This window comes from Trichechus manatus, unplaced genomic scaffold, assembly GCF_000243295.1.
Source record: "Trichechus manatus latirostris isolate Lorelei unplaced genomic scaffold, TriManLat1.0 scaffold00143, whole genome shotgun sequence".
In the NCBI taxonomy this organism is placed as follows: Eukaryota; Metazoa; Chordata; class Mammalia; order Sirenia; family Trichechidae; genus Trichechus; species Trichechus manatus.
The window spans coordinates 4,998,003-5,023,675 of record NW_004444079.1 but is presented as its reverse complement, the minus strand read 5'-3'; the positions used below and the strand labels follow the sequence as shown (position 1 = coordinate 5,023,675).

The 25,673-nt window shown below is 37.7% G+C and overlaps 1 protein-coding gene across 5 annotated transcripts in view; it reads right to left on the bottom strand.

Moving 5' to 3' along the window:
- Nucleotides 1-25,673, bottom strand: part of BUD13 (BUD13 homolog) — a 35,246-nt gene that overhangs the window by 5,472 nt on the left and 4,101 nt on the right. For 4 of the 5 annotated variants that reach the window (XR_002825534.1, XM_023739968.1, XM_023739971.1 and 1 more), the window contains 7 exons: nt 21,792-21,876; nt 18,309-18,962; nt 16,823-17,133; nt 14,276-14,381; nt 13,756-13,894; nt 13,252-13,436; nt 12,930-13,011 (listed from right to left, as the gene is read on the bottom strand). Coding sequence is in view for 4 of the 5 variants with exons in the window: in XM_023739968.1 (XP_023595736.1) it covers nt 12,930-13,011; nt 13,252-13,436; nt 13,756-13,894; nt 14,276-14,381; nt 16,823-17,133; nt 18,309-18,962; nt 21,792-21,876 (1,562 nt within the window). In the remaining variant the exon portion in view is untranslated. The remainder of the gene's footprint in view (nt 1-12,929; nt 13,012-13,251; nt 13,437-13,755; nt 13,895-14,275; nt 14,382-16,822; nt 17,134-18,308; nt 18,963-21,791; nt 21,877-25,673) is intronic. The other variant, XM_023739969.1, reaches the window with a different exon arrangement.

Below are 25,673 nucleotides of genomic sequence, written 5' to 3'. Positions count from 1 at the left end.
TAAAGATCAAGTTCCTCAGAAAGGCTTCCAAGGCCTTCCTTGACCAGGCACCTGGCTACCTCTCCAGTCCATCTCACACAACTCCATTTCACACTTTATGCTAGCCAACAATAGCAAACTGCTTAAGATTCCCCATAATGCTAAGTTGTTCCATATCGTTATGATTCTGTACAAATAAGATTCTCTTCCTTAAGCATCCTTCCTTCCCTTCTTATCAGGCCTTAAGACTCAGCTCATTCATCACCTCCTCTAGAAAGTGTTCCTTGACCACACCCTCCTAAGGATGAATTTGCTCTTCCTTCGTGCTCCCAAATGGAGCTCTGATGGTGCACTGGTTAAGAGCTCAGCTGCTAACCAAAAGGTCAGCAGTTCAAATCCACCAGCCACTCCTCGGAAACTCTATGTGGCAGTTCTACCCTGTCCTATAACGCTATGAGTCAGAATCAACTTGACAGCAACGGACTTGGTTTTTTTGGTTTGTGCTACCAAAGCATCTTGAAAAACCTCTAGAGTAACAGTCACCAAGTATCACTGGAATTACTATTTGTCTGGTTTCTCCTCTAGACAGAAAGTGAGTTCCTCGGCTCAGGGACTGTCTCTCATTAATGGTTGAATCCCTGGAACCTAGTACATAGCAGCTTAAAGTTGCAACATTTATGCTAAGTGTCACCGAACTGATTGAGAAAACAGGCTTCCCTCTTTCCTAAGGCCTTCCCTAAGGGAGGAGTGGGGTAAGTAATGGAAGCCTTTAGGAAGAAGGGAAGCTTATTACGGATGGTACCATCTCCAACCTTAGAAGCAAGCCTGTTATTCCAGAGCACCAAAGAACCCACTGTTTGTTGCCTTCTGGGAAATAAGTACTTGACAGAATCAACATTAATATGACCAGACAAAGGACATATGACTAACAAATCAAAACTCAAATTGCAAGAGAATCACAGTGGAATGAGATTCAGACTAGGGAATCACAAACCCAGGGTTCTAATACCAGCTTTAGGTACACCGTTCTAATTGCTTAATTTATCTGGGCCTTAGTTTCCCTATTATAAATAATAGGGGTTAGATTAATTGATCTAATGGGTTTTTCTGACTGTGACACATTACAGATCTGTTCTAGAAATGTTTGCTTGCAGTGGGTCAAAGTTTAACAAAACTAGAAAAGGTGATGAAAGAATGACTAATCAGAAAGAAAAAGAAATGAAAGAAAAAATCTAGGAGAAAACAAGAATGAGTAGTGTAGGAAAGTGACTGGGAGAGATAAAGAAAAATAAGACACCAGTGGGGGTGGGGTGGGGGGGGGACCTAGGTCAGAGAGAGTTCTAAGTTCTGGGTCCAGGAATTAAAAAAAAAACAAAGAAAAAGAATGAACTCAATGTAGTAGGGAACATCTTTAGAGTTGTGGCTACAGAAAGATCTGCTTTGAGCTACATGGCAAATTAGTACTCTGAAAAAAACCCCTACCACCAAACAAAGAGCTTGCATACAGAGAGTTGCAAACCAAAGTGGTAAGCTAGCCTGAAACTACAACCACCCTAAGAATATCTGCCATCAAGAACCTTGGATGTTGATTGCCCTGGGAAGTCAGAAGAAAATGCCTCTATATCAGAAAAATATAATAATTCTAAACTTGACACTACCTAATAATATATATGGCTCAAAATATGTAATCCAAAACTGATATAATTACAGAGAAGTTCATAAATCCACAATCAGGTAGGAGATTTCAGTAAATAATAGATTTAAAAAAAAAAAAGTGTTCGGGGGGGAACATGTAGAAAATTTGAGCAATACAATTAACTAGCTTAAGTTAATGAACATACACAGTACCTGTTATGGATTGAATTTTGTCCACCAAAAATATGTGTCAACTTGACTAGGCCATGATTCCTAGTATTGTCTGGCTGTCCATCATTTTGTGATCTGATGTGATTATCCTGTGTTGTAAATCCTAACCTCTATGATGTTAGTAAGGCAGGATTAGAGGCAGTTATGTTAATAAGGCAGGGCTCAATCTACAGGATTAGGTAGTATCTTAAGTCAATCTCTTGATATAAAAAAAAGAATCATGCAGAGAGGAGGGGGACCTCATGCCACCAAGAAAGAAGCGCCAGAAGTGGAGTTTGTCCTTTGGACCCAGGGTCCCTGTGCTGAGAAGCTCCTAGAACCAGAGGAAGATTGATGACCAAGACCTTTCCCCAGAGCTGAGGGAGAGAAAGCCTTTCCCTGAAGCAGGTGGCCTAAATTCAGACTTCTAGCCTCCTAAACTGTGAAAGAATAAATTTCTGTTTGTTAAAGCCACCCGCTTGTGTTATTTCTGTTACAGCAGCACTAGATAACAAAGACCATACCCAGGAGAAATGAAACGTATGTCCACACAAAAACCTGTATACCAGTATCTATATCAACATTATTCATAATAGAGAACATTCTTTCCAAGCACATACGAAACCTTTAGGGAAAATTAAATGATAATGTAGGTTTTGCTAAACTTAAAAAAATAGAATTATGTTCTCATATCTCAAAACAATTAGGTTAGACATCAATAACAAAAAAATAATCTATCTAGCCTCCAACCTCCTCCCCCAATTCATTTGGAAAACAAAAATCTTACGTCTTTTGAGTCAGTGAATAACAAAAATTTAAAAATATACAGAAATGAGTGATAGTGAAAAATATTATTTATTAGAACTTGTAGAAAAAACCCATTGCCGTCAAGTTTATTCCAACTCACAGCAACCCTATAAGACAGAGTAAAACTGTCCCATAGGGTTTCCAAGAAGTGGCTGGTGGATTCAAACTGCCAATCTTTTGGTTAGCGGCCGAGCTCTTAACCACTGTGCCAGCAGGACTCCAGAACTTGTAGAACAATACTAAAGAGGGACTTTGAAGATATTTTGTAGTTTTAAGTGTTTATATTAGAAAAGAACTCTGAAAATTAATGACCAAAATAGTCAACTAAAACATCAGAAAAAGAACAGAATTAAGTCAAATAAATCAGAAGAAACTAAAAGTGAGAACAAATAATGGAATATTACATAGTAAAATATTACATAGCCATTAAAATGATGTATAAAATAAAAAGTTATATTTATTGACATGGCAAGACAACTACAATGTTAACTAGAAAAGGGTAGATTAAAACTACGATGTAGAATTCTGGATTCCAGTACTGGCAGAGTAGCTTGAGCAGACTAATGTGGCCTCAGATAACAATTATAAATTTTAGACTAAATAAAAATATTAAGTATTTGAAAGTATTTGAAGGCATGAGAGTGACCAAAAGCAGGCAGAAACTATCTCTAAGCATAAAAAGAGATTTGTCAAGCTTTTTGCCCAAGGGCACGTCCCAATCTACACACTTCATGGAGGCAGAAAGCCACAGGCTTATTGGCTTGAGGTGTCAGTGCAAAGTGGACAGAGCAGATGAAAAATCAGGATGGAATTCCTAGAAGGGAGGGAGTTACAAAAAGAATGAACCCCCAAATCTGCATACAAACTCCAATCCATCCTTGACTAATTGGTAAACTACGCATGTACAGAGGAAACCTCACTGAGCCTGATGAAAAAGCAGCAGCTAGAAATTGAAAGAACTGAGCAGAAATTTTACCTGCTGCCCACTGCAGAAGAGGCAGAGTTTGGAGTTCAAATGTAGCCAAGTTAACAGTCTACTTAAGAAAAAAATCCAACATACTTCAGAGGAATCTAACAGAACCCAACATTTCTACAATGTATCATCCATCATGTCCAGGATACATTAAAAAGTGGCCAGACATGTAAAGAAACAGGAAAACATGAAGCATTGTCTTAGTCATCTAGTGCATAACAGAAACACCACAAGTGGATGGCTTTAACAAAGAGAAGTTTATTTCCTCACAGTTAAGTAGGTTAAAAGTTCAAATTCAGGGCAGCAGCTCCAGGGGAAGGCTTTCTCTCTCTGTCGGCCTTCTCATCAATGTTTCCCTGGACTAAGAGCTTCTCCGCGCAGGGACTCCACGTCCAAAGAACGCGCTCTGCTCCCTGCACTGCTTTCTTGGTGGCACAAGGTCCCCAACTCTCTGCATGCTTCCCTTTCATCTCTTGTAAGATAAAAGGCGGTGTAGGCCACACCCCAGGGAAACTCCCTTTACAATGGATCAGGGATGTGACTTTAGTAAGGGTGTTATAATCCCACCCTAATCTTCTTTAACACATAAAATTACAATCACAAAATGGAGGACAACCACACAATACTGGGAACCACGGCCCAGCCAAAATGATACACACGTTTTTTGGGGAACATAATTCAAACCATGACAAGCATGCTAAAGAAAAAGCAATCAACTAAAATAACTGTGAAGTGATCCAAATGTTGCAATTAAAAAGACAGCATTTCAAAGCACCAATTATAAATACTTTAAAGAAAGAGGAAAATGTCTCATAATGAATGAACGGATGGGAAATCTCTGCAGAGAAATATAAATTAACAAATGGAAATTCTAGAGTTGAAAAAGACAATAAAATAACTGAAATGAAAAATACATTGTATGGCCTAATAGCAGACTGGAGATGGCAGAAGATAGAGTCAAGGAGCTCAAAAACAGATCAATAAACATTATCCAGTCTTAAGAACAGAGAGAAAAATAATGAAAGAAAAATGAACATAATTTCAGAGATCTGTGGGCTAATATCAAGTGGTTAAAAATATGTGTAATTGGAGAACTGTAAGGAAAAGAGAGAATAATACAGGAAAAATATTTTAAGAAAAAGTAAACAAAAACTTCCTGTCATGGATTGAATTGTGTCCCCCAAAAATATCCATCAACTTGGCTAGGTCACTATTCCCAGTATTGTGTGACTGTCCACCATTTTGTCATCTAATGTGATTTTCCTCTGTGCTATGAATCCTATCCCTATGATGTTAATAGGATGGGATTAGCAGCAGTTATGTAGACTCAATCTAAAAAATTAATCTACAAAATTAATCTACAACTTAAGCCAATCTCTTTTGAGATACAAAACAGAGAAGTGAGCAGAGAGTCAGGGGACCTCATACCACCGGGAGCATAGTGCATCCTTTGGAACCGAGGTTCCTGCCCTGCGAAGCTCCTAGACTAGGGGAAGATTGATGACAAGGACCTTCCTCCATAGCCGACAGAGAGAAAGCCTTCCCCTGGAGCTGACGCCCTGAATTTGAACTTCTAACCTACTTAACTGTAAGGAAATAAACTTCTCTTTGTTAAAGCCATCCACTTGTGCTATTTCTGTTACGGCAGCACTAGATATCCAAGACACTTCCCAAATGTGAAAAACATGAACTGGAAGATCAAGGAAGCTCAACAAACCCAAAGCAGGAGAAATACAAAGAAAACCACACCTGGTCATGTCGATAGTCAAACTGCTAAAAACCAAAGACAAAAAGAAAATCTTGAATGCAGCCAAAGAAAAACAACACATTACAATTAGGGAACAATGAAACAAATAAAGGCTGAAGGCTGACTTCTAATAAGAAACGATGGAAGCCAGAAAACAATGGAACATCTTTAAAGTGCTTGAAAGAGAAAATTGTCAACCCAGAGTTCTATTTCCAGTGAACTATCCTCCAAAGAGGAGCACTGGTGGTGCAGTGGTTAAGTGCTCGACTACTAACCAAAAGGTCGGTGGTTCAAACCCACCAGCCACTTCCCAGGAGAAAGATGTGGCAGTCTGCTCCCATAAAGATTTACAGTCTTGGAAACTCTATGGGGCAGTTCTACTCTGTCCTATGAGGTCGCTATGAGTAGGAATCAACTTAATGGCAGTGCATTTGGATTTTTTTTTTTAATCCTTCAAAAATGAAGATGAGACTAAGGTCTCTAATTTAATTAACAGAATTGTACCAATACCTATTTCCTGGTTTTGATAATGTACTATGTTTATATAAGATACAGTAAAACCTGCAAAAGCCAGAACCTGTGTAAAGTGGAAACCCATCAGAGAAGGAAAACTCAAATATTTTCCACTAAAATGAGCAATAGAAAAGTGGTAAGACTGCCCCTGTCAAAGGTGGAAAACTTGCAAGACCCGGAAAAACAAGGCAGTCCCATCAAGTTCCAGCTCTCACAGGTTTCACTGTATTATCACTGGGCGGAAGTTGGGCAAAGGGTACACAGTTACACACTGTACTATTTTTGCGACTTCTTGTAGTCTAAACTTACTATTTCAAAATAAAAAGTTAAAAAAAAGGTGAAATAGACATTTTCAAATCAAAAACTGAGTTTGTCACCAGCAGATCTCCAGTGTAATTGATGTTAAAAAAAATTCTTCAAGATAAGAAGGAAGAGTACCAGAAATGCTAACTACGCGAGTAAGTATTAACAACTATATGTATTTTTTTTCTTTTGTTCTCTTAGCTTCTTCGGAAGAAATCTAAGTGTAACGTAAAAATATAACACTATATTGTGGGATTTATATTAAACGTAATATATATGACAATAGCCAAAAAACAGAGAGTGAATGGAACTGTATTGTTGCAATATAACTATATTATTATATTTTGTGTGAAATAGTAAAATTATAACTCTAAGAGGATTATGATAAAGTTAAAGATATATACTGTTATCCTCAGAGCAAATACTAAAAACAAAAAAATTCTTTCTTTGTATTTCTCCTGCTTTGGGTTTGTTGAGCTGGTGGGAATGTGAAATGGTACAGCCACTTTGAGAAACAGCTGGTAGTTTCTTATACAGTTACATACAACCGAGCAATCGTACTCCCAGATATTTACTCCAGTGAATTGGAAACTTATGTTCACATAAAAATCTATACACGAATGTTTACAGCAGCTTTATTCACAATCACTAAAAACTGGAAGCAACCAAGATGCCCTTCAACAGGGGAACAGATAAGTAAAATGTGGTACATCCATATAATGGAATATTGCTCAGTCATAAAGAAAAGCACAAGGTATTGATCTACGCAAGAACATGGATGAATCTTAAATGCATTTTGCTAAGTGCAAGAAGTCAGACCCAAAAGGCTACATATGGTATGATTCCATTCACATGACATTCTGGAAAAGGCATAACTATACGGACAGAAAACAGATCAGTGGTTATGAGGGGTTGATGGAGGTGTGTGATTGACTACAAGTGAGCTCCTGAGGGAAATTTTAAGGTGATGGAACTGTTCTATAAAGTACTAGGGTGGTGGATGCATGACTCTGCATTTGTCAAATCTCAAAGAACTGTACATCATAAAGAGTGAATTTTAATGTATGTAAACTATTAAAAAAATCAACCAGGATGTCAGGATATCCCAGGATAGAGAATGCATACTGTGACAAATTCATCTAAACAGATTACAAATGTATGAAATGACTGCACTGAAGGGGGTGGGAGGATGAGAGGAAAAGAGCTGACTTAACACCTCTTTCTCCGTAATCGATAGAAGAAAGCCAAGAAAAAAAAAATCATGATATAGGTGATCTGAATGACACTATTAACCCACCTTGACCTACCTGACATTTATAAAACACTATACCCAACCAACTGACTGGAAACTAAGGATAAAGACAAAAAGAGCAGCACTTAAACGCTCTACTCCAGTTGGTAAATTTGTTTCTCTTTCTGAATTTCTCAATTCTGCAACTGTTTTACATGAGTACTTGGGATGAGCACAATAGACAGTAGATGGTGAGTGCAAGGTTTCTCAATGTTGGAAAGGGAAGTTACAGATAACCAAGAAGAGAGGGTGGTACCAGATTAGAGTCACAGATATCAATATGAACTCATGTTTAATACATACACACATACATATGGATAGATACAGAAACAACTCTAGATATACATGTATACATGGTTTACTATGCATACATTACCTACCTCTGTCGCTGAGAGGGCCTAGAAGCAATGACACCCCAATAACAACAAGTACTCCTAGCAGCCATATCTTGATTTGTAAATACCAATCTCCAATAAAAAGAACCAGGGCTCCTTGGAGAAATGGCTGATACTAAGTCTGAGGCAGGGAAACTATAAGATGAGCCTGGAGCACCCTGTGGTACCAGAAAGTAAGAAAATGCTCAAAAAAATAAATAATATACTACTGGATTATAATCCAAAGTTTAAAATAAACAGATATGAGTCCATACTGATATAAATGACTGAATAAAAAAAAAATAAATGGGGAGGAGAGACAAACATTCCTTACGGAAGAATTCCAAATAATACATGCAGATTTCCCCCGTAGGTCCCTTCTGAGTATAAGTTGAACTCAGTGGCTCACTTCCAAAGAAAAGAGAATGAAAAGGGAAAAATAGTAACTTTACAGTGAGAAACCTGACAAACACTACCTTAATCAAGTGACCAAAATTAGTATCATGTGGATATCAAGTACCCCCTATGATGATATGATGAGAAGGGCACTTCCCCACTGTAGTAATGTTTCCAAAAACCCATAACCTCAATCTAATCACAAGAAAAACATCAGACAAACCCAATTTGAGGGCCATGCTATGAAATACCTGATCATACTCCTCAAAACTGTAAAGGTCATGAAAAACAAAGAAAGATTGAGAAATTGTCATAGATCAGAGGAAACTAAGAAGACATGACAACTAAATGCAATGTGGTATCCTAGATTGGACCATGAAATAGAAAAAGGATGTTACAGGCAGTTCCCAGATTATAAACGAGTTTTGTTCTTAAGTCTGTCTTTAAGTTAAATCTGTACGTAAATTGGAACAGTTAGGCATGCTTCGTATCTAATATTAGTTAGTTAAATGTTTGTTTTAGTATATAGTATATAGTGCATCTTTCTATGCATAAAAAACATTAAAGAAACACTTCCAGATACACTAAAACATCTTGTACATAATAATACAGTAATAATAATAATGTTTTGATGTGCGTCGCAAAGTAGTACCCGATTGTTATCATGAACCATTTTGCATGTACCTCGAATTTTTAATACAATAGGCTTTACAGGGGTTGGTTCATAACTACGGGTTGTACCTAAGGCCAAGGCAGACATTCGTAACCCAGGGACTGACTGTAATGGACTAGTGAAATCCAAATAAAGTTTGGAACATTAATAATGTACCAATGTTGGTTTCTTAACTTTGACCAATGCACCACGGTAATGTAAGATGACAACATTAGGAGGAACTGAAACTGGGTGAGGAGTGTACAAAAACTCTTTGTATTATCTTTGCAATTTTGTGTAAATCTAAAATTATTCCAAAACAAAAGTTTATTTAAAAAACAGAATTTAAAAAAAAAATGTTTTCAATTAACCCAAGAAGATAGGCTAAGAGGAACAGAAGAACAAAAAACAGACAAGTAGAAAACAGCCAAATGGTAGACCTAAATCCAATCATATCACTAATCATATTAAATGTAAATAAACTAAATAGCAGAGATTGTTAAATTGGATTGTAAAAAAAGCAACGTACAACCATATGCCATCTACAGTGATGCATTTTAAGTGAGTCTGCAAGAAAAGCATGTTAAATCAAAGATATAAACGGAATGAAAGTAAAAGAATAGAAAACTGTCTCATACAAACTAAGCATAAGAAAGATGTAGTGGCTATATGAATGTCAGATAAAATAGACTGCAAGATAAGGAGTCTTCCTAGAGAAAATGTTCATTTCATAATGATAAAATGGTTAATACAATACCGAGACATAATAATTTTAATGTGTATGCACCTAATAACAGAGCTTCAAAATATATGAAGCAAAAACTAACAGAAGTAAAAGGAAAAAGATAAATCCTTAAACATAGTTACAGATTTTAACACCTCCTTCTCAGTAATCGATAGAAGAAAGCCAAGAAAAAAAAATCATGATATAGGTGATCTGAATGACACTATTAACCCACCTTGACCTACCTGACATTTATAGAACACTATACGCAACCAACTGCAGAATACACATTCTCATCAAGTGCATATGGAATATTCACTGAAGTAAACCACATACCGGGCCATAAAACATGTCATAATAAACTTCAAAAGATACAAATAGTATGGAGTATATTCTCTGACCACAATAGAATTAAATTAGAAATCAACAGCAGTAAGATATCTAGAAAAGCCCAAATATTTGGAATTAAACAATGTACTCTTAAATAGCCTGTGGATCAAAGAATACACCAAAAGGGAAATTAGAAAATATTTTGAACAAAATCCAACATCCATTCCTGAAAAGCTCTCAGCAAACTAGGAATAGAAGGGTACTTTCTCAACTTGATAAAGAGTATCTACAAAAAGTTATAGCTGACAACATACTTAAAGATAAAAGACTGATTGTTTTCCTCCTAAGGTTAGGAACAAGGCAAGTATCTGCTCTCACTACTTCTATTCAACATATACACTGGAAGTTCCAACTAGTACAAAAGGCAAGAAAAAGAAACAAAAGGCATCCGACTGGAGAGGAAGAAGTCAAATTGTCTTTATTCACAGATGACATGATCAACTAGGTAGAAAATCCGATGGAATCTACAAAAAAGCTATTGTACAAAGTGAGGTTCACTTCAAGGAAAACAATGAATAGTGTTTGTTACCAGTGGATAGAATTAAAGTTTTCAAGAATAAATCAGAATTTTGGAAAACTTGTATCTGCCACCATGAACTCTTTAGCTCCCCAGTACTTAAAGACTTTTGTGATGAGATCAGAGGTGATATTAACAAAGATGACTTTTTGATATTGTATTTGATATTGTACTGACTATGCTTTCGACTGTGTGGATCATAACAAATTATGGAGAACATTGTGAAGAGTAGGAATTCCAGAACACTTAATTGTGCTCATGTGGAGCCTGTACAGAGCCCAAGAGGCAGTCGATCGAACAGAACAAGAGGATACTGCATGGTTTAAAATGAGGAAAGGTGTGTGTCAGGGTTGTATTCTTTCACCACATTTATTCAATCTGTATGCTGAGCAAATAATCAGAGAAGCTGGGCTATAAGAAGAAGAACGCAGCATTAGGATTCCAGGAAAACTCACCAACAACCTGCAATATGCAGACAACACAACCTTGCTTGCTGAAAGTGAAGAGGACTTGAAGGACTTACTGATGAAGATCAGACTACAGCCTTCAGTATGGATCACACCTCAACATAAAGAAAACAAAGATTCTCACAATGGACCAATAAGTAACTTCATGATAAACAGAGAAAATACTGAAGTTATCAAGGATTTCATTTTACTTAGATCCTCAATCAACGCCCATGGAAGCAGCAGTCAAGAAATCAAACCATGTATTGCATTGGCCAAATCTGCTGCAAAAGACCTCTTTAAAGTATTAAAAAGCAAAGATGTCACTTTGAGGACTAAGGTGCATCTGACCCAAGCCATGGTATTTTCAATCACCTCATATGTATGTGAAAGCTGAACAATGAATAAGGAAGACTGAAGAAGAATTGACGCCTTTGAACTATGGTGCTAGTGAAGAATATTGGATATACCACATTCTGCCAGAAGAGCAAACAAATCTGTCTTGGAAGAAGTACAGCTAGAAAGCTCCTTACAAGGAAGGATGGCAAGACTTCGTCTCACATACTTTAGACATGTTATCAGGAGGGACCAGTCCCTGAAGACGTCATGCTTGGTAAAGTACAGGAGCGAAAAAGAGGAAGACTATCAATAAGATGGATTGACACAGTGGCTGCAACAATGGGCTCAAACACAGCAACGATTGTGAAGATGGTGCAGAACCAGGCAGTGTTTCGTTCTGTTGTACATGGGGTTGCTACGAGTCAGAACCAATCTGCTGGCATCTAACAACAACAACATAATGAAATACGTCAATATTTGGAAGGTCTGAGAAACTCAGTGAACCAATATTTTCCAAATGACCAATGCATGATATTATAAATCATGCATTGGTAAAAGACACATTCAAAGTACAAAACAGATCAATGGATTTTAATGTAACAGTATGAAAAGTTCTTTGATATGGTTGCAGATTCTACCTATAACTAACCTTCAGAAACTACCACTTGCTGAATTTTTGTATAATATCAAAGAATATATTTGTATGATATCAAAGAATATAACTAACTGTGTGTATGAGGCTGGATTTTCCTGCTATACTTCAACCAAAGAACGTATTGTAACAGACGAAATGCAGAATCCAGCTGTTTTCTATTAACCCAGATGTTAATGAGATTTGCAAAAATGTAAATCAATGCCATTCTATTTTTTGTTTGTTTGTTTGGAAAATAGTTATTTTTCATAAAAAATATAACTATGTTAACATTCAATGGCCTTATTTTTAAGTGAATTCATAAACTTTACAAAAGCTTTTTGGAGTCCTAAATAATTTTTAAAAGCGTAAAGAGGTCCTGAGACAAAAGAGAATTGCTGTGCTAGATGCTAGAACAATGTCTTTAATAGGCAAGAGGAGATGGGACCTAACATGTAAGTAGAAGGATTGACTTTGGATAGATGTACATATAGTTCATCCATGATAACAGAGAGGAAATTAAGAGTATGTGAGTACAGATGCTGGTAGGTGAATAGATGAGGTGGTAGGAGTCTATGAAACACTGGTAGGAGTCTACGAGACGTTATAAGGAACTCACTGCTAAAGCAGTGAAGAAAATTAAGGCTCAAGGGCTACATTTTAAAGATACAACATGTAGAAGGCTCCCAAAAGTTACCCATCTCCTCTAAACCTTAGAAAGTATCATTAGAAATGACCAAGGTCAAAAACAAAGAGTGCCCTGTCTGGACCACCTGAGTTGTCTGTCCAAAGCTTTAAAAATATTTTGAAAGAGAAATAGAAGGAGGGGGAATACTTCAAGCAGGGAAGAGGATTTGTGGACCCAGGAATAGAAACAAGCAAACTGCATTATTATTAACCTTGTGATAGGGCAGAGGATGAGGTAGGGTGATTTAAGAACAATTAAGAAAGGTCAGGTCAGGTAGAAGAGAAAGCAAAACTGCAGAAAATACTCAGGCTTACCTGTCCACTCCATCCCAGCGATATCCAGGCCAGATATTGAACCTGTTGGGAGGAGGTGCTGGACCACTGTAGCGAGGTCTCACTACAGAGAGGAGAGAGGAAAAAGAAGTTGGTTACCTATATAATCCAATTCAGAGCTGGATGGCAGTGGGGGAAAAAATTCTATACAGAAATCTCTATTCAATTGACCTAAACTCCCAAATACAAGGAATGTAAAATGTATGGGAAAACCTTCTTTGCACACAGCTATGTATCATCACCCTAATAATTCTCTCTCTTCACATAAATCATCTCCATCTCTGATGGTTCCCAGAAGTCCCACCTTTCTTATTCTTGTTCTCCTTGGCCTTATTCTTTTTGATGAAGTTGGCCATGGGGTCCCCCTCTCTTTCTTGTTCTCTCAGCATCCGATCCAGGTCTTCATCATCAATATAGCGGGCCAGAGGCTTTTGCATCTCCTTCATTGTATCCTCCACATTTTGTTGCTGTTGGCGGCTCTGGGCAAGCCTGGGCAAAAATAACCAAAAATGTATAATATCCTGTCCAACATTTTCACTTCTTTTCACTGAGATGGGCCATGCTGCTACATTTGGAAAATCTTTTGTTTCTAGCAGCCTACGCCAAAATACTGAAAAGGGTAGAATTCCCAGACTAACAACCACAGGAGTGGAACATATCAGTATTTTAGGAAGGAGATTCAGCACACTGAATTCCTACTCCTGATATCAGCTTTGAAGGAAGAACAATGAGATAGCTGGTCAGAGAGTGGAGAAATGCCTGGCTGCAGTCACTATCATCCTCCTTTCCCTCTCAGTGGTTCTCTTACCCTTTTCCCCACTGGGCATACAGCTCATCTCTCTCCGTGTCCTTCTCTGCTTTTCTCCTTTGCTCTAAACGTTCCAATTTCAAGTTCCTCTTACGGCCAGACTTATCTCGAAATACAGTTTCAGCATACTGGAATTCAGCTGCAAAGGAAAATCACACTTTTTAAGATAAATACCAGTATCAAAATCAGAAATAATATTGCTAATAGGTGAAATCAACCACTTGGGATTCTGATGCTGGCTAAGAAAATCTGCAGCCAGAACACAAGCAGTTCCTACCAATATACGTGCATACTAGCAGTGGTCCTGAGAACTGACACTTTTCAAGAAGGAAAAAAGCCACTTAGATCCACTGAGAAGTTAAAATAATGCATAAAACCAGAGCTAAAATTTGACAGCAATTAAAGTATCAGGCACACTAAGCTACATTAATAAATAAATAAATTCAATTGAAATGAAATGAAATAAAATAAATAAAAGCTACATGAGCCTACATTGGTCTCTGCACGTTCACATTTTTACCTTTAAACTCCATGGCTTCTTGGTCCCGTTTCTTGAGCTCCTGCTGCTCTCGCTGTATATCAGTTAACACCAACCCAGTTTTGGCCCCAGAAAACATGCGCGCAGCCTATTCAATGAAAATGGTAGCATCCAACATTAATGAGAAAATGAGGCAGTAGGCTTCACGGGTATACACACTTAGTTCCATTTTTGCCTGATAACCAACAATAACCAGAACAAAAACTCTAGCTTTATAATCTCATTATTGACCACAGGATTCACAAAATAGAAAAGAAGAATTTAATGGAAAATTAAAAGTGCTATCAAGTTTAAGAGTAGACAATGTCACTGAATTATACATGTAGAAACTGCTGAAATGGCAAACGTTTTCTTGTGTCTATTTTCACAACTAAAAAAAACAAGAGTAAACAGAAACAGAAACCAATGAGATGTTCAAAAGGAGTGCTATGGTCTCAGGGAACATCTAGCTAAACTGGCATAACATAGTTTATGAAGAAAATGTTCTACATTCTACTTTGGTGAGTAGCGTCTGGAGTTTTAAAACCTGTGAGCGGCCATTTAAGATACTCCACTGGTCTCACCCCTTCGGGAGCAAGGGAAAATGAAGAAAACTAAAGATACAAGGGGAAGATTAGTCCAAAGGACTAATGGCTCACATCTACCACAGCCTCCACCAGACTGAGTCCAGTACAACTAGATGGTGGCCTGGCTATCACCGCTGACTGCTCTGACAGGGATCACAACAGAGGGTCCTGGACAGAGCTGGAGAAAAATGTAGAACAAAATTCTAACTCACAAAAAAAGACCAGACTTACTGACCTGACAGAGACTGGAGAAACCCTGAGAGTATGGCCCCCGGACACCCTTTTAGCTCAGTAACGAAGTCACTCCCAAACTTCACCCTTCAGCCAAAGATTAGACAGCCCCATAGAACAAAACAAGGCTAAAGGGGCACAACAGCCCAAGGACAAGGACTAGAAGGCAGAACGGAACAGGAAAGCTGGTAATAGGGAACCCAAGGTCGAGAAGGGACGGTGTTGACGTGTCGTGGGGTTGTTAACCAATATCCTAAAACAATATGTGTACTATATACTGACAAACTAGTTTGTTCTGTAAACCCTCATCTAAAGTACAATAAAAAATGAATAAAAATACAAAAAAAAGGGGTGCTAAGCATCTGTACATCTGACTTTCAGCACAGAAGCTGCACACATAAAGATTCACTCTCATGTCACCTGATCAGAAACCTGCATCAAGCTTTACACCCTCCAATACAGACCCACACTGATAAAAAAATCCATTTAAAAACAAGAAATTCAAGCCAACCTAAGATCTTTAAAACTGTGGATCTCTTTCAGGATAATAACAGAAGATATGACTAAATGAAAACTTTTTACTAATCTCCACTTTATATCAAGACAGCAAACTGACCCACAAATGGAACATACAGCACATCCTGATACCCTTAAACAATGCACTAAATTTGATTAATATTAAATTTCCCATGAACTACACAAATACATAAAATGTCGAGGGGTACACTTGAAACAGAGACCTCACTCTGTTCCCCAAAAGAGAAGAATCCCTCTTTGTGGGCTAGGGATAGGCTGGTCTGTCCTGCCAGGCCCACTTGGGGTACAGAGGAGACTGTATCTAAGAAGTTCACCGAGGAGGGAAACATTCACACCACAGGCTGTATCATTCTGTTTCTTAGCCCACTCACTGGAATAAGATTCCTTTAGTAGTACTAGAGTTATTGCAACACAATTACCCAGGATTCATGTGTTTTTTTTTGTTTTTTTTTTTCCCATGCTAACGGAGGTTTTACCACAGATTTAAAACAAAAACAAACAAAATGCTAACTTCCCAGAAGACAGGATTCCTAAAGACAGTTTTATATTGTTAGCATCTCTCTTTAAGTTCTGGATACAGAGACCTCCAGTCTAATTCAGCAGTAATAATCTCATAATAATAATAAATTGATAATACTGACTAACTGCTTACATTGTCCCAGGCACTTTGCTAAGAATTTTACTTACACCAACTCAGTTAATTCTCACAATAACCTTATGAAGCAGGTACTACTATTATCCATATTTTACAGATGAAGCAGGTGAGGCTTACAGATATTGTATATGTTGTCCAAATCACACAGATTGTAAGTGGTAGAATTAGGATTTGAATTTCTGACCAATTTCACACAAAGTCTGTGTTCCTAATCTCACTTTGCAAACTACAGTCATCAGTTTATTCATAAGAAAAGAAGTTTTTCTGGATTTATCAAACTTAAGATTTGTGGAACTAAATGTATATAAAGGCAGAAGCTACATACAGTATCTGGCATTTGCAAGTCTACTTGCGCTGGGTTACAGCCAGTTCTGGCTTCAGAAAGAAGGAAAGAACTCTGGACGTCCTTTTAACTAGATCTACTATACCACCACACTACCAAGAGCTACCTCCGCCTCCTCTAGCCTGTATCTATGGAACTTGTACAGAGCTGGAGGAGAGTCACTCTACAAGAAGGATACAGCTCCTGAAAATCCCCACCTTCTTTCCAGAAGGCTGACTCCTTCGAGGTGGAGACAGATCTGAATCAGAAGATTTAGTCCTCTGTTTCCTTCTTGGTGGAGAGAGGTCAGAATCAGAGCTCCGATGTCTAGGTCTATTCCGTGGAGGCGACAGATCCGAACCAGAATCCTGGTGCCCTGGACTTTGTTTATGTTTATGCCGTGGAGGAGAAAGATCTGAATCAGAGGCTTTCCAGCTGTTACTTGGGTAGGAAGAAGAGTCCAAGGTGTGACCCTGATGTCTCCTAGGTGAAGAACTTAAATGGAATTTCCTATGGCTGGGGGAAGAGCCTAGAAATGGAAGAGTAAATTCTTTAATCCCTTTGGTGGAATCTAAAAAAAAAAAAAAATTACCAAGCTAGTGTTCAATATCCACTTAGTCTTCCTGTGAAAAACTATCACCAACCCAAACACAAGTATGTGGGAGAAGAGAAAAGTCAGACACAACTTTTAAAAACCAAGTGACTAGCGACAGTGAGTAGTAGGTGAGATCTCAACATACTCATCCATGTCATATTTACTCACCCATAAAAGGGGCAAAATAATTTACACTCAGCTCTCAATGGTATGATACAAGTTAGAAATACCAAGAATACATTCTGATGCCTGCAGACTAAAGGATAACAATGCATTTTAATTTAAAAATTAAAATAGTACCTAGAGACAAAAGATGGAGTAAACAAACTTCTAGATATAAACATCACAAACTACCTCCCAAGAAGCAATCTAGCAACACGTATCAACAATACTGAAAGTGTTCATACTTAAAAACTCTGATTCAGCAAATCAACTTCCACTTAGCTGTCTATGAAACCTATCTAGAAGTACTTAAATTTCCAGGAAATCATTCTAGAAGTAGATAAGCCAAAATGGGGACAACAGTCTATATACGAGGATGTTCATTATAGCGTTATAAAAGCAAAAACTTACATGCAACATTAGGGAAATGGTTAAGTAAATGTATGTAATGGAACATACATAATTAAAAATTATATTAACAAAGAGTTTTTTTTATGACATGGGAAAGATAAAGTTAAACGAAAAAACCAGGCAAGATTACACATGCATTATGTATTTACTCCGTATTCAGGACTCCACTACAAAATGAATAGAAAGAAAAGACTAAAAGGACATCGGCTACACCACTAACAGTGATTGCCTGTGAATGACTGTTTTCTGCTTCTTCATACATTTCTGTACATTCTAAAATTTCTGCAACAAGCACGGAGCAATTTTTTATGGGGTGGGGAGAATAAATAAAAGGATATATAAAAATTTCCTCCCTGCCACTGTAATTTTTTAATTACACTGTAATTTTTATTCCCAAGCCCAGTCTCTCACCCTTTCGCTACAATTTTCAAAACTTCTCCAAAGAAACTCCATTCTCATTTCTAGAGATGATAAATACCTAATAAAGCAGGTAAAAGTTCCAAAACAAAAGCTCTTAGGGAATAAGTCATACTCACCTTTAGAATCATGCTGCTTATTTCTAAAATGGGATTTTGCTGGCTTTTTTCGTGGCGGAGAGAGGTCTGAGGCATACTCACGTTTGCTGTTCTTTGGGAGTGATGAATGAGAAGGTCCTGGCCCCTTCCTATGTGGAGAAGACCTGCTAGAGCCTCTTTCTGGGGCTTTACTGCTTTTGGTTCTGGGCAGTGAATGAGGTGCATTAGCAGACAAATTGGGGGAATCATGACGAGCCCTTCTGGGGGGAGATATATCTGAGGAATCGTGACGGGCCCTCCTAGGAGGAGATGGATCTGGTGAGTCATGACGAGCTTTCCTAGGAGACACATCTGAAGAATTACGAGGAGGCTTCCTGGGTGGAGAAGGATCCGGGAAATCATGACGGGTCCTCCTGGGTGGTGAAATGTCTGAGGAGTCATGACGGACCCTCCTGGGGGTAGATGGATCTGGGGAATCATGACGGATCCTCCTAGGAGGAGATGGATCTGGGGAATCATGACGGACCCTCCTAGGAGGAGATGAATCCGGGGTATCATGACGGACCCTCCTGGGAGGAGATGAATCAGGGGTATCATGACGGACCCTCCTGGGAGGAGATGAATCCGAGGTATCATGACGGAAATGCCTATGTGAGGCTAGGTCTTCACTGTGGCCTAAACACAAATAGCAAAGAGTCAGATTCCCACAAATTCTCTGTGTACCCCTGGCACCCAAGGTTTCAAAAGAGCATACATCTCCAAACTACTCAGAAAGCCCAAAAGGTCTGCATAGGTCTTTTGCTTAGGGGCAGCAAACCAGCACTCATGACTATCTTAATAATCCCTTTTATTTGCCTACCAGGGTATAAATTTGCAAAGCATTTTAAATACATTTTTTATCTTATGCCCTGTAAGGTAAGCAGGGTAGGTATCTGTTTTACAGACAGGAAAATAAAGAGTCTCTGAGGAGCTGAGGGAGTTCTTACCTAAGGTCACCCAGCTACTAAGATGAAGAGACAGGTTAGAACCCAAGTCTTCTAACTCCCAATCCAATATTCTTTTCAAAATCTTATTTATTCAGAGAGTTTCAGATCACAGGCTCCTACTGATACTTAGCCTGGATAATTTACAGTTCACACTCTTCTTCAAAAGGCAAACTGAATAAACCTGTGCCACATCAAAGCACAATGTTGTTAACTATTTAATCCATGTCATTGTAATTCTTCTTAAAGGGGGAAAAAAATCACCAGAAGGAAAAAAAAGATCAAGCATTTATTGATCACCTACTACATACCCAGTGCTTTATATAGATTATCTCATTTAAACTTCACAACAAGTCTAGGAGATAAGTATTATTATCCTCATTTTATATATGAGGAAGCAGATACTCAGAAAGATTTAGTAATTTGCCAAAGTCACACTGCTAATAAGTGGTGAATATCCCAATCCAGATCTGTTTGACTCCAGAGTCCATGTGCAACCCTAAAAAATGTCTATATAAGGAAAGATTTTTAGACTTTCCGTTTTTAAAGGCATAATAGAATAAAGTGTTTACAGCAGCCTGGGACATTTCCAAAATCCAGTTAATTCTTGCCATTGAACCCTATGGCCCAAATTAAAAAAAAAAAAAAGTTGGATAGTACCCAAAGAATAAATGAATAAACCAAGTCAACTCCTTTACTTTGGAAAATAGGCCTATCTGGTTGGAATCCACTCTACAGAGAAAAATACTGACATCTGTGGGAGAACTGACAATAAACCTAATTTATCACGAGGTTGATAAATTCCATGATATTTATAAAAAAGGAAGTACAAGTCAGAGATCAGTGGAGTACTTCCAGTCACAAATGAGGATAGGGCAGTGAGAGTGTGGCAGAGAAAAAGGACTATATATGTGTGTGCATGTAGTGTATGTATATGTTTGTATATAAATGTGTACGTGCTTGTGTGCCTATCACTTCCCAGACCTATAGATGTGTAGAGACCAAAAGATTCCTTCCGGAATAGTGATTATGGAAAAACCGTAAATACAGCTACACAATAAGGTAGGACATAATGGATTAGAGTAAAAAAGATTCTGATAAAAGACTTCTGATAATGAAGTTTTCATTCATAAAGTTAAATAATAATTTACTGAAAATTAACTGAGCAATGGTGATCACTAATGTATAACCAATTGTCACTTTTGTTATGCATTTTTTTCTGATCAGAATTGTATAATAATTAACCGAATGGCACACAGTACTATACAGAAAGAGAAATCCTGTTTAGGAGATAATTCTTTCACCCTCCATGTGTGAATAAGCATCAAGGGTAAAATGGAGCTAATCAACTATCAAGAAGCAAGATCCTTGTGTATAAAGAAATAAATAAAGCAAAATACCAAACTCGTTGCCATCAAGACGATTCCAACTCATGGTAACCCCAGTGTGACAGAGTAGAACCGAGCTCTTGGCTGCAACCTTTTTACGGAAGTAGATCACCAGGGCTTTTTTCCATGGTGCCTCTGGGTAGGTTCAAACCATCAACCTTTAGGTTAGTAGTAGAGCACAAACTGTTTGTGCCACCCAGGGACCTTAAAGGAATAAATACAGGTGGTAAAACACCAGTAAGCTTCCACTGGCCACACAGAGCCTGAATGATGCTGGGACCAGGGCTGTGATTCACTGGGACTAAGCATTTTCTAGTTCAGGTCCCATAGTAGGTAGATCTACCTACTAAGTTCTTGCAAAAGCCTCAAGTGATGATTTACCAAAGAGGAATGGGCTGCAAGAATCAAATGTCTATTAGCAATTCAATCATGCAGCAAGTATTTATTAAAGGTACCTCTTTGTGCTAGGCAGAGGAAATACCAAGGCAAGTAAGACTAGGTCTATGCCTCAAAATTACAACCCAGTAGAGGAGGCAGATGTGGCAAACAAATGCCTTTTATCCAATTCTTAATGATTCCAAGGAAAAAAAAAGGAGGAGGCTTAAATTATTAGCCTAAGGACAAGGTGGAGAGTAGGCAAGTGGGGGTGGTACACTGTAAAATCCAACATTTAAGAGGAGAAGAGAGAAAGATTTATTAATACAAATAAAAAGGATAGAGAACACTATTAGCTGACCCACACACAAGTGTCTTCATTCTAGGAGAGGAGAGAGGTTGCTGAAGTCTACAAGCTCTGTTCTTCTGATTTGTGCAAACCCCTCCCGAAGTCCTGCCTATATACCAAGTACTCTACTATTTGGGGCCAGAGAGGATCAGGTGATGAAAGGCCCCGAAACAATTCCCTTCCTGGCCTCAGTAACTCTAATGCCAAAATATTAAACAGATACCCAGTCTCTCAGTTCCCATGTCTTACTACCCCTAAGGAAGTCTTAAATTCTTTTTCTCAAAATATTTTTATGCACAATAACACACTAAAACAAACCGCATATTTCCCTAAGAGAGAAGTGTAAAAAAGAAAAAAAGGTCTCCCCCATAACTGGGAAATTTAGATTTATCCTATTGTTGGAACTCACCTCCCAGAAGCTTCCATTTGTCACTGGAACGAAAGGCTTCCATCTGCTTTACCTCTTGCGGCCGCTCATCCACAAACTCAGCCACCTGTGGAAGTCAGGACATTATTTTGAGAAAATACACAGGATCCAGCCAAGGAGCACTACTGTCTCAAGAACCCAAAGTTATGACCATTCCCATTCCTAAAATACATGGCGCACACATACGCAAATGCTCATGAAGAAACATGCAGTGACGTTTGCTCCATAAACATCTGATGGTTACTGGACTGGCTTACTTATAGAGATTTCTCTGACTAATCTATTTCCTTCCAAAGGTTAATTTCTTTCATTACAAACCTTTTTAATTAGCCTTCCAGGTACACAACTGCCACTTGTAAGCTAAAAGCTACATCTTCTTGATCTCTCCTTGTACGTTCAGAGTGAAAGCACAGGCTGGCTGCCTGTCATGCCTATCCTATCACTAACCAAAGACTTTGGGCTCCTTATGAAATCTTTCTTGCTGTAGGTAGTAACAATGATAGGTTTTCTTAAATCCAACCAAAAGAAATCATTAAGATGTACATAGAATCATAGAATCTTTAAGATATAAAACCAGTCTCCACATCGTCTAAACTCTCAGACAAATCTGGAAATTTCTCCACAGTATCCCTGATAAATGATCACCTACTCAATTCCTTCCTGAAGAGTCTCACTGACAGGGAACTCATCTTACAAGGCAATCTACTGCATTTCTGGACAGTGCTAGAAAATTCTTAGTTTTACCAGACCAATATCTACCTTCCTGTAACTTCTTTCCGTTGATCCTAGTTCTCACCTCTGATGCAACTGAAACCCTTTCACATGACAGACTTTCAAAGATGGCTGGTGTAATAACTTCCTAGTTACAGGGTGGCAACCATCTGGAAGGCACTGTGTTTTGTGCTTTACTTACATTATCTCACTCAATCCTCACAACAGCCCTGCAAAGAAAAGGCTCCATACTACTGAAGAACAAACTATAACTAAGAGAATTTAAGTAATGTCACTGTCACAAGCTAGTAAGTGGCAAAACTGGACTTCAAACCCAGATCATAATTACCCTCTACTTTCTCTTCTCTTCTCCCAAGATCCTACTACCATTCCTCACATAAGCTAGTTTTGAGATTTCTTACTAAGCACTTAAAGCACAGGCTTTCAAGCAAGACTAATTGATATCTACATTCCCAGCTCTGCCAGTTAATATTTGCGTAGCCTTTGGCAAGTTACTTAACTCTCTCTGAGCCTCAATTTCCTCATTTGTAAAAATGGGATTCAAAGGATTGCTGTGAGGACTCAATGAGATAATTCATAAAAGCTTAGCATAGTGCCTGATACATGGTAAATGCTCAGTAAATTGTGCTGTGACTGCTGATGAGGTTTTAACTATTTTGCCATTATTATTGGTGGTGGTGATGGCCTTGCTGTAATAAAAATGACTTCAATAATGAAGATATGTTTTGACAACTGCAGAGGGCAATGGGGCAAAAATCTCCCTTGTTTAGGCTTTTGGGCAACCATAAAAGCAAAAGATAGTGCTATTAAAGAAAATTAATAGATGTGACTGCATAAAAATTGAAACTTTTAAATATGAAAAGCTATTATAAACAAAATAAAAAGGCGAATGATAAAACAGGAAAACTACAACATATAAAACAGATATGTTCTTATTATATAAATACCAAATAAATCAATTAAAAAAAAAAGACCAAAACTCTAATTTTCTAAAAAACAGACAAAGAAGAAACAGGAAATTCACAAAATACAGGTGCCCAATAAACACATGAAAAATTATTTATTTCATCACTGTTGATAGGAACTGGATACCACTGTTCACCTGTCAAATTGGCAGAGGTTTGCTGTTGCATTTGTTGTTGTTTCCCATGATGCTCTGGTAAGGATGAAGAAGTGGGAAAACTGTCATTCTCATACACCACTAGCGGGAGTATGAATTGGCACCACCTTTTAGAAAGCAGTACCAGAATATAGTAAAAAAGGGCCATATCCTCTGACCCATTCATTTAATTTCATAAGAATAAAAAACAGATTTCTACAATGACTTAGGTACAAGATGTTTATAAAAGCAATGTTATTTTAAAACTAGAAACAAGCTATGTGTCCAGTAACAGGAGAGGTTAAATTAATATGCATATTGAACTACTATGCAATCACTAAAAATCTTACTCTCAAATAATACTTTAAGGTTTTAATAAAGTAGTCACAACATATTAAGTGAAAAAGCAAGCTCCAAAATCATATTTACAGTATGATCCCAATTATGTTTGAAAAAACAAATAAAATTCAAGTATGTATAATCTATGAAGAGATAAAACTAAAAAGATATGCATTAAACTATTAGCAGTTATCTGTGGATACTCATAACTGATTATTATATTCTTTTAAAACTTTAAACTTTCTTGTGATTTCCAAATATTGTACCATAAACACATAATGCTTTTATAAAAATTTTAAAAATGCTATAAATATTAGATTAGCTTTGAGTGACTGTTCTGACTGAAATTAAATTAGCTCCTTATGACCACTGTTTTCTTTCAAAGTACTTAAAAACCATCTTTTAAATAATCTGTTGTAGAATTTTGCTAGGGATTAGCATTAAGTACACTCACCTGGAATCTATCTTCACAATCTTAGTACAACATACAGCCTATCAACAGCTCTCCTGTTCACCTTGTTTCTCCTGTTCACACATATTTCGGTGAATATAACCAATGCCAGGTTATTTGCCTAGGCCTTTGTCCATGTGGCTCTTACTCACCCTTCAAAATTCAATTCACAAATTCACATCCTTCATGAACATCCCAACTAATACCAAGTGTGCCACCTGCTCTGTTTCAGTAGCAGCTGGTGAATATGTGGACTCCATCTCCAACATTTATCACATGTTGAAAGTGTTAAAAATCCAGTCTCCCAAACTAGAACCCTCCTCCATTGCTGGGTGGGAATGCAAAATGGTACAGCCACTGTGCAAAACAGTTTGATGGTTCCTCAAAATGTTGAACATAGAACTACCATATGACCTAGCAACCTCAATCCTACGTATATACTCAAAAGAAGAGAAAACAGGAACACAAACAGAAACCTGTACACCAATGTTCACTGCAGCACTTTTCACAATAGCCAAAAAGTGGAAACAATCAGACTGTCCACCAACAGAAGAATGGATAAACAAGATGTGGTATACACATACACTGCAATATTACTCAGCCATAGAAAGAAATAAAGTCCTGATACACGTCACAATATGGATGAACCTTGAAAACACTATGCTCAGCAAAATAAGTCAGCAACAAAAGGACAAATACTGTATGATCTCACTTATATGAAATAACATAGAGAAACCAAAGATTATTAGTGGTTACCAAAGGTGGAAGGGAAGGGAAAAGAGGGAATTTTTGCTTAGGGGCATTGAGTTTATGTTTATGGTGGTAAAATAATTAAGAAAAAGATGGTTACGGGGGTTATACAAAATGAAGAGTCAATGTCATTGAATTACGCGTGGAGAAACTGTTGAATTGGCAAATGTTTTTTGTGTATATTTTCACCGCAATTTAAGAAAAAAAAAAAAAAAATTCAGTCTCCCATTTTAGGGTATGATCTCTAAAGTACAGACACTATATTCCATTAATCTACATATCTCCAGTACTTAGGCAAGTTTATACAATTTTAAAGCTTAGTTAAATCAATGAATGTTGCCGCTATTGTTAGTTGCTGTCGAGGTGATTCTGACTCATGGGGCAAATAAAAAGTTCCCTACGGAACCCAAGGTTGAGTAAGGATAGTGTTGATGTGTTGTGAGGTTGTTAACCATTGTCATAGGGCAACATGTGTACTAACTGTTAAATGAGA